The 9,973-nt window shown below is 45.3% G+C and overlaps 1 protein-coding gene across 1 annotated transcript in view; it reads left to right on the top strand.

Moving 5' to 3' along the window:
- Positions 1–9,973, top strand: part of LOC109921859 (sodium channel protein type 4 subunit alpha-like) — a 1,322,739-nt gene that overhangs the window by 70,053 nt on the left and 1,242,713 nt on the right. Inside the window, 2 exon segments of the mRNA XM_048618339.1 lie at positions 749–925; positions 2,232–2,600. Of these exon segments, the coding sequence (XP_048474296.1) occupies positions 749–925; positions 2,232–2,600 (546 nt within the window).

Genomic DNA, 9,973 nt, shown 5'->3' with positions numbered 1-9,973 from the left:
ACACACACAGATATACAGACACACACACACAAACTTACACACACAGATATACAGACACACACACACACAGACACACACAAACGTACACACACACACACACACACACACGTGCGTGCACACGCGTGCCCACGTGCACACACACACACAGACACACGCGTGCACACGCGCACACACACAAGCGCATGCACATGCGCGCACACACACACAGACACACACACAAACACACACACAGACAAACACACACGCACATATATACATGCACACACACACACACACACACACACACACACACACACACACACATACACTTATGGTGCAAAGTGCTAGTCTGCAACCGAAGTGACTTTCCACAAGGGTTGTTGGCTCTGGGGTTTCTTCCTGGATCAGTTATGGCTGGTTGAATTCTCTTGTTCTACAAATAGTGGTATAAATTGAGACTGCTCCTTTAAGCACCTTCCACTTGTGGTGATGAGGTCTTCCAGTGGGTTTTCAACTCACAAACTTTGATTATAAGAATCTTACAGATAGGGGGCGAGTAGACAGAGGCTGGGACCCCTATAGAAAGTCCTTTCCAATTGTTTGTGCTCAAAACTAATGCATTTTACACCCAAAAATTGGGTCATGTGACCTACCTCTTAGAAAGTGTTCTTTTAATGGTCATGATGTACATGTGTCCAGCCAATAAAATTATAAATAATATTTCAGATGACACACCTTCATAACAAATGATTTATTGGCATTTCCACAGCAGTTGAGCAGACTGGGGAATGAGACATTGTCGAGAAGTTCCTCCGAGAGATCGCATTTAAGTTCAAGATTTCGAAGCATGAGGCCTCGGAATGACAAAGAACTTGGGAAACTTCATGAGGGAATAGATGAAGAAAACGAACTGAGGTCAGCATCAGAAGAAGGATTACCACGGAAGGTAACATTGCCTGTACACTTCAATTTCTTTGGAGTTCTATCCCTATTCTTGTTTGACATGTTATTCCTTGTGAGCTATAAAGACTATGACACAAAGGAGCAGGATTAGGCTATTTGGCCAATCAAATCTGCTGTGCTATTCAAACATGGCTGATATATTTCTCAGCTGCATTCTCCTGCCCTCTCCCTGTAACTTTTGACCCCCTCACTAATCAAGAACCTATCTATCTCTGTCTTAAATACACTCAATGACTTGGCCTCCATGCCCCTCTGTGGCAACATGTTCCACAGATTTGCCATCCTCTGGCTGAAGAAATTCCTCTTCATCTCAGTTCTAAAGGGCCATCCCTTCACTCTGAGGCTGTGCCCTCAGGTCCTAGTCTCTCCTATTAATGATAATATCTCCTCCACATACACTCTATCCAGGCCTCTCAGTATTCTGTGAGTTTCAATCAGGTTCCCCTTCATCCTTCTAAACTCCATCGAATACAGACCCTGAGCCCTCAGCCACTCCCCGTATGATGAGCCCTTCATTCCTGTGATCATTCTTGTAAACCTCTTCTGGACCCCTTCCAATGTCAATGCATCCTTCTATAGATAAATGGCCCAAAACTGCTTACAATATTCCAAATGTGGTCTGACCAGAGCTTTATGAGGAGTAACTTCTTCAGCCAGACGGTGGTGAATCTGTGGAATTCATTGCCACAGAGGGCTGTGGAGGCCAGGTCATTGACTATATTTATGACAGAGATAGACAGGTTCCTGATTGTCCCTACAGCTCAAACCCTCCAACCCTGCCAACATCCTTGTAAATCTTTTCTGAACCCTTTCAAGTTGAGCAACATCTTTCCTGCACCAGGGAGATCAGAATTGATCAGATTATTCCAAAAGTGGCCTAACCAATGTCCTGTACAGCTGCAACATGATCTCCCAGCTCCTACACTCAACACACTGATCAATAAAGGCAAGCGTACCAAACGCTGCCTTCACCACCCTGTCTACCTGGGACTCCAGTTTCAGAGAAACAGTACCAAACACATCTCTTAAAGGGCAGTGACTCGCCACACAAGGGAGGTGTGAGAAAAGGGAGGGGGAATGGGGCAGGCATAGAAGGGCAGTTGCGGCCATGCTCAGATCAGAATGATTTTACGGTCTGGCAGAGCAGGCTAGAGGGACCGAATAGTCTAGTGAAGCTCTTAATTCCAATGTTCCCATATACATCCCGTATAACTAACAATCCTTATTTATGAGTTGAGTGTGTTGCTATGCATTCGTGGACCCTTTAACCGTCTGACTTCTCTCCACAGCCTCTCATGACGCCCATCCTGTCGAACCGCCACCCGCTCAGGCGGAGCAGTATTTTCCGATACCGGACTCATTCCGCTGATGCCGCCATGGAGAACATCTTCTCGGACGACGAGGGCAGCGTCTTTGATGATACTGAGAGCATCAGAGGCTCTTTGTGCCTCCCCCAGCTGTACAGGACCAACAGCAACCAGAGCCATGGGAGCCACCGTTCGGTGCTGGCAGCAGGCGGGCACTATGGCGGGCGCAGGAAGCTGCACAGTGCCGTCGACCAGAATGGCGTGGTGTCTGTGGTAGGAGGGCCCCCCATCTCCCCAACCACACTGCTCCTCCCTCAAGTGACTGTCGACAAGCCAATTGCGGAAGACAATGTAAGAGCCAGCTTCTCTTAACATGTGTTTCTTTTGAATTGAGAGCAGGAATTGATTAGGAAGGTGAAGGGTTATGTTTGGACTCATCATAAAGGGCCTTTGTAGATCATTCTTCTATGGGGAACGTAAGCATCTCTGGCAAAGCTGGCATTGATTGCCCATCCCTTGAACTGATTGGCTCTCTCGGCCATTTCCAAAAGCAGTTAAGAGTTAACTTGCATAGCTGTGGGCCTTTTTTTGCATTCATTCACAGGATGAGGGCATCATTGGGTAGGCCAGCATTTATTATCTATCCCTAATTGCCCAGAGGGCACTTAAGAGTCAACCACATTGCTGTGGGCCTGGAGTCACATGAAGGCCAGGCCGGGTAAGGATGGCAGATTTCCTCCCCAAGTGAACTGGATTTTTATGACAATCGACAATGGTTACCATTGACCCATAGAAATGATACAGCCCAGAAGTGGGGAACATTTGGCCCGTATTGTCCATGCTAACTGATTCAGCATATGCTACATGTGAGGCTTTAAACCAAATTCTTGTAAAATTCAGATTTTATTGAATTCACATTTCACCCTCTGCCCTGGTGGGATTGGAAGCCACCACCATATTAACCTGGGGCTTGGGATTAATAGTCCACTGAGAAGAGTAAAGATGTTTCCCTGAAATGGTACACAGTGTCGGGAAGGGCACACCTATTGTAGGTCTTGGCCACCTTCCCAAAAAGGGACATTCTCATCCACAAAAGGCCCTGGTCAAGACAACTTAGCTCCTGGGTTGAGAGACAGAGAGTCATAGAGATGTATAGCACGGAAACAGGCCTTTCAGTCCAACTCGTCCGTGTCTACCAGTTATCCTAAATGAATCTTGTCCCATTTGCTGACATTTGGCCCATATCCCTCTAAACCCTTCCTATTCATATGCCCATCCAGATGCCTTTTTAAATGTTGTAATTGTACCAGCCTCCACCCACTCCTCTGGCAGCTCATTCCATACATGCACCACCCTCTGTGTGAAAAAGTTGCCCCTCAGGTCCCTTTTATATCTTTTCCCTCTCGCCTTAAACCCATGCCCTCTAATTTTGGACTCCTCTACCTTGGGAAAAAAGACCTTGTCTATTTACCCTATCCATGCCCCTCATGATTTTATAAACCTCTATAAGGTCACCCCTCAGCCTCCGACGAGAGGATGAACAGAGATTGAGTGGAAGAGACCTATATTCCTTGAGGTCCAGAAGAATGAGAGGGAATCCAATTGAAATGAGTAGAGTTTTTAAGCGGTTCGGCAGGGTGGATGCTGAGAAAATGACTCTCCCTTGATTGGTGTATCTAGAACAAACGCTGAACAAGTGGCAGGTCATTTAAGTCCGAGCTGAAGGGAAATAACTGCACCCAAGGATTGTCAGTCTGGTTTCTCCATCTCAGAGCTCTGGGTATGCTCAGTCGAATACGTTCAAGAGGAAGGGTCAACAGATTTTGGTGTACTCAGGGAATTAATGGATAGTGTACGGCCAGTGGAATTTGAGGGGGAAGCTCAACCACAATGTTGTTGATTAAGACCATAAGACCATAAGACATAGGAGCAGAAAATAGGCCATTCGGCCCATCGAGTCTGCTCTGCCATTCAATCATGGCTGATAAGTTCCTCAACCCCATTCTCCTGCTTTCTCCCCATAACCCTTGATCCCCTTGACAATCAAGAACCTATCTATCTCAGTCCTAAATGTACTCAATGACCCGACCTCCACAGCCTTCTGTGGCAGTGAATTCCATAGATTCACCATTCTCTGGCTGAAGTAGTTTCTCCTTATCTCCATTCTAAAAGGTCTTCCCTTTACTCTAAGGCTGTGCCCTCGGGTCCTAGATTCTCCTACCAATGGAAGCATCTTCCCAACATCCATTTTGTCCAGGCCATTCAGTATTCTGAAAGTTTCAATTAGATCCCCCTCATCCTACTAAACTCCAATGAGTATAGTCCCAGAGTCCTCAAACATTCCTCATATGTTAAGCTTTCTATTCCTGGGACCATTCTCGTGAACCTCCTCTGAACCCGCTCCAGGGCCAGTATATCTTTCCTGAGATATGGGGCCCAAAACTGCACACAACTCTCCAAATGTGGCCTGACCAGAGCCTTATAAAGCCTCAGGAGTACATCCCTGCTTTTATATTCAAGTCCTTTCAAAATAAATGGGGAGATTGGGGAGAACAGGTGTGACGGACTGAATGGTGCGCACGAGCTCCCGTTGATCACATTCCCATTTTGCTGGTGCCACCTAATCGCTTCGTTGGAATTATAATTTTAACATTGAGGAAACTTTTCTTTGTGAGCCAGCCTTAAACGGTAAACAGACAAGACCTCTGGAATTTTGTGAATGAAAATAGTGTGTGCCAACCGTGAGAAGTCCTGTCAGATCAGGGGAGCAGGAAGCCGCAATGAAAAGCAAAGGGGAAATACAGACTGAAATTATCTCGGAAAATCAAAATAAAAACTCATGGTGTGGGGATAGGAGGCAAGGAACTAAGTCATTTTGTTTGACGTCTTAGTTGCCAAATTGTTCTATCTGGCCGTTTTAATTTTTCCCTTAAAAAAGATGCTATAATGTTTCTCTGTTGGCTAAATAACCTTTGAAATAGATGGATTGGGGAGGAGCAGTATCAGGGATACGTTGTCTAGGTAATGCAGCATTGGTGCTATGGAAACACTTGCTCACTTTATAAAACCATCAGCAGGATGTTCCACAGTGTGATGCAGACTTGTGAGGGGTTGGTGGTGGTAGGGACGGGTGGGGAGGGGTCACTGAGGACTGGTTGTAGTTGGGGGTGGGTGCAGGTGGTTGTTGGTTGAAGTTGAAGGTTGTCAGATAGTACCTGGTACTGAGAAAATGAGCCCGTCGCTAAATAATAGATGTCAAAATAGGGAAATACATCATGGGTCAACGTTTTATTCATTCATGGGATGAGGGCATCGCATTTATTGCCCATCCCTAATTGCCCAGAGGGTAGTTAAGAGTCAACCACGTTGTTGTGTGTCTGGAGTCACATGCAGGCCAGACCGGGCTTACATGTGACTCCAGACCCGGTAAGGATGACACTTTCTGTGCCTAAAGGACATTAGTGAGCCAGATGAGATTTTTCCCGCCAATCAACAATGGATTCATGGTCATTATTAGACTCTTAATTCCAGATGTTTATTGAATTCAAATTCCACTGTGGCAGGATTCAAACCCAGGTCCCCAGAACATTATCTGGGTCTCTGGATTAACAGCCCAGCAATAATACCACTAGGCCATCACCTCCCCAAAGGATCTATTCCAAAAAAAAACATGCACACATGGAGTTGTCCCCGTCATTAAAGTGAAGATCTTTAGACACTGGCGATCGGGTTTGGAATGCAATAATTGCATGACCCAGTGTGCTTTTCCGATTGAAATGAACTCCCCGTGGCAACAAAGAATATTGGAACCAGTTGGAGCAGGAGTTAAGTCTCGAAGATGCTGTGTCAAATCCTGATAAGGGACTTGAAGCATAAGACCTAGGAGCGGAAGTAGGCCATTCCGCCCATCGAGTCTGCTCTGCCATTCGATGAGATCATGATTCTTTCTGATAATCCTCAACTCCACTTCCCTGCCGTTTTTCCCTTACTGACTAAAAATGTGTCTACCTCACAAGCGTGTAGTCTGGAAGGAAGAGTGAAAGGAGTGGAGTTATTTATGAAGTTTGGAGTGGCCCTGGCTGTCTTGCCCATTCTCTTCTGACCCGATCCCTGCTGATGGAGCAATGTTCAGTGGTACCATCTACAGGTCAGAGGAGCTCCTAATCCAACTCAAACATGGGGCTTGGGAACTGTCCAGCATCATCGATTCATCTTGCAATGAGGAACAGGAAAAGGCCCCTCATCTATCCCCTTGTTCTGCCTTTCAATAAGATCACGACTGAGCTGCGATCTAATTCCAGATACCTCCCTATGCCCACAATCCTTCTAACCTTTAGTTCACAAAGTATCTATCGATCTCAGAGTCAAAACTAACACTGAAAGCAATTGCTGTCTGCTGATGAGAGTTCCAACTTTCTACTTGTGTGTAGTACTGATTTGGAATATCACTCCTACAACTTGGAGACAGTAAGGGCTGCAGATGCTGGAAGCTAGACTCAATAGATGTGAAGCTGGAAAAGCACAGCAGGTCAGACAGCATCCAAGGAGCAGGGAAGTCAAACGTTTCGGGCTGAAACCCTTCATCAGGACCCTTTTGTTATTCCTGCGATGTAGCTTGTATTTCAAAAGTGTGTTGTTCCTGGTTCACACCAGGCTTTTTCCCCTCTATTGCTCACTCCAAATATTTTGAAAGCATCAATCAAGTTCTAAATTTTTAGGAACAGAGCCATCATTTGCCTAATCTCTCTTTGTAATTCAACATATAAAAGTCCAAATAGTGTTTTGGCTAACCACCTCCACTGTACCACCTCTGAATATTCCCACAGAGATAATACAACTGGTCTGTCAGCCAAGAATCTTAAATTTAACTCTGATGTGTGTGTGTGGGGGTGTGTCAAGATTTGAATCTATGACCTTTCACCTCAGAGGTGAGAAGATTACCCACTGAGCCAAAGGTCACACTAGTATGCAGTGGCCTCCCAGTGACAGTATTATAGCAACACAGAGAAGCTAAACCCCCCTCTCCACCACCTCCCTGTATTCATCGTGTTACAGCGATCAAACCATTTGCTGGGTGTTTGTGAATTAAGAACAAAGAACAAAGAAAATTACAGGACAGGAACAGGCCCTTCGGCCCTCCAAGCCTGCGCAGATCCAGATCCTCTATCTAAACCTGTCACCTATTTTCCAAGGATCTGTATCCCTCTGCTCCCTGCCCATTCATGTATCCGTCTAGATACATCTTAAATGACGCTATCGTACCTGCCTCTACCACCTCCGCTGGCAACGCATTCCAGGCACCCACCACCTTCTGCGTAAAGAACTTTCCATGCATATCTCCCTTAAACTTTTCCCCTCTCAGCTTGAAATCGTGACCCCTAGTAATTGAGTCCCCCACTCTGGGAAAAAGCTTCTTGCTATCCACCCTATCTATACCTCTCATGATTTTGTAGACCTCAATCAGGTCCCCCCTCAACCTCCGTTTTTCTAATGTAAATAATCCTAATCTACTCAACCCCTCTTCGTAGCTAGCGCCCTCCATACCAGGCAACATCCTGGTGAACCTCCTCTGCACCCTCTCCAAAGCATCCACATCCTTTTGGTAATGTGGCGACCAGAACTGTACGCAGTATTCCAAATGTGGTCGAACCAAAGTCTTATACAACTGTAACATGACCTGCCAACTCTTGTACTCAATACCCCATCCGATGAATGAAAGCATGGCATATGCCTTCTTGACCACTCTATCGACCTGCGTTGCCACCTTCAGGGTACAATGGACCTGAACACCCAGATCTCTCTGTGCGTCAATTTTCCCCAGGGCTTTTCCATTTACCGTATAGTTCGCTCTTAAGTTGGATCTTCCAAAATGCATCACCTCACATTTGCCTGGATTGAACTCCATCTGCCATTTCTCTGCCCAACTCTTCAATCTATCTATATTCTGCTGCATTCTCCGACAGTCCCCTTCATTATCTGCTATTCCACCAATCTTAGTGTCATCTGCAAACTTGTTAATCAGACCATCTATACCTTCCTCCAGATCATTTATGTATTATGGTAGATTGGATTCTTAGAATGATCTAGAACATTTAATTCCTACTTCTATTGGCCATTTAGGGAGGTTTGAATGGAGCCTGCAATAAAGGATGGTTTCACTTTATTTTTATACAAACTTTCTCCACACAAAAATAAAATTATAGCTGCATGGACAGTGATGCCAACAAAGGGAAGTTGTATTTATGTAGCGCCATTAACATCATCACATGTCCCAAGGCTCTTCCTAGGGCTGTTAGCTAAAACGTATCTTTGACTCCGAACCACAGGAGGAGATATTAAGACAGATGAGAGGCAGGTTGGAAGGAGAACAGAGAGAGATACAGAAGGCTGGAGAGATTTACAGAGGGAATTCCAGAGCTCAGGGCCTAGGCAGATGTAACAAGAACTGGGCAAAGAAAATCGTGGGGGTGTGTGAAGGATCAGAATTGGTCAAATGCTGAGATTATAGTATCATATAGTACAGAGGTGGCCATTCGGCCCATCAAGTCTGTACCACCAAAAATAGACTACTACCCACATTTGTCGCGCTTTCCTGCACTTGACCCATAGACCTGAATGTTATGACATTGCGAGGGCTCACCTTAGAGGCTAGTACAACTGGAGGTGGTTACAGAAATAGTGAGGGAGTAAGATCAGGGGGACAATTTGGAAATCAGATTTGAAAATTGGGACTACAAAAGTTTCATCGTCGGCGAATTTGTTTTTTTGAAGTGCAGTGACTGTAGTCCTCCAGCGACAGGACTGGGATGTTAAAGTGGTTGAGGGAGTGCTTTCTGAGGGACCAATGTTGATAGCAGTCTGGGAGAATGTTTCTGTTGTTGTTCTGAATGTCAACTGTAAAAGCAGGTGAGATGATTGTTCGATAACACTCCATCCCTTATTTTGAGCTAGGTAGGAATGTAGTCCAGATTGGAAACTCAAATCTCAGTGTGGCATTCAAATAGACAGCCACCCGACCTGACTGTAGAGATGATATCAATTGTACTGCACATCACACATATGGCTACATCATAGCTCATTTGTATGTTTATCAGGCTGATTGAACAACATACAGCTCAGCATTCTCGAATCCTACAGCCCCTTGTGATACTTTAATTACCAGGGAATTGTCAACTACCATGTCAATTCTGCAAGCACTTCCTGTCTACTCATTTCACTTCCTGTCATCGTGCTTTGCTCTTATCTTTGTGTCAACTGTACTCATGCTCATTGCAAGTTTGTGTTTCATTTCCTTAGCCCATTGCAAAGTAATCCTATGGTTCAATCATTAATTTTGCCACTTATTTATCAGTTATGATATAAAATTAAGATTTGTGAAAATAAGAACAAGTGCTTGACTTTCAAATATAATCAGAGATAGTAGTAACTGCAGATGCTGGAGAATCTGAGACAACAAGGTGCAGGGCTGGATGAACACAGCAGGCCAAGCAGCATCATAGGAGCAGAGAGGCTGACGTTTCGGGCCTAGACCCTTCATCAGAAAAGGGGGAGGGGGTTCCGAAATAAATAGGGAGAGAGTGGGAGGCGGATAGAAGACGGATAGAGGAGAGGATAGGTGGAGAGGAAACAAACAGGTCGAAGAGACGGGGATGGAGCCAGTAAAGGTGAGTGTAGGTAGGGAGTTAGGAAGGGGATAGGTCAGTCCAGGGAGGACGGACAGGTCA

Source organism: Rhincodon typus, chromosome 2, assembly GCF_021869965.1.
Source record: "Rhincodon typus isolate 14 chromosome 2, sRhiTyp1.1, whole genome shotgun sequence".
NCBI lineage: Eukaryota > Metazoa > Chordata > Chondrichthyes > Orectolobiformes > Rhincodontidae > Rhincodon > Rhincodon typus.
The sequence above is the reverse complement of the archived record's forward strand: the minus strand, read 5'-3'. Positions and strand labels throughout refer to the sequence as shown.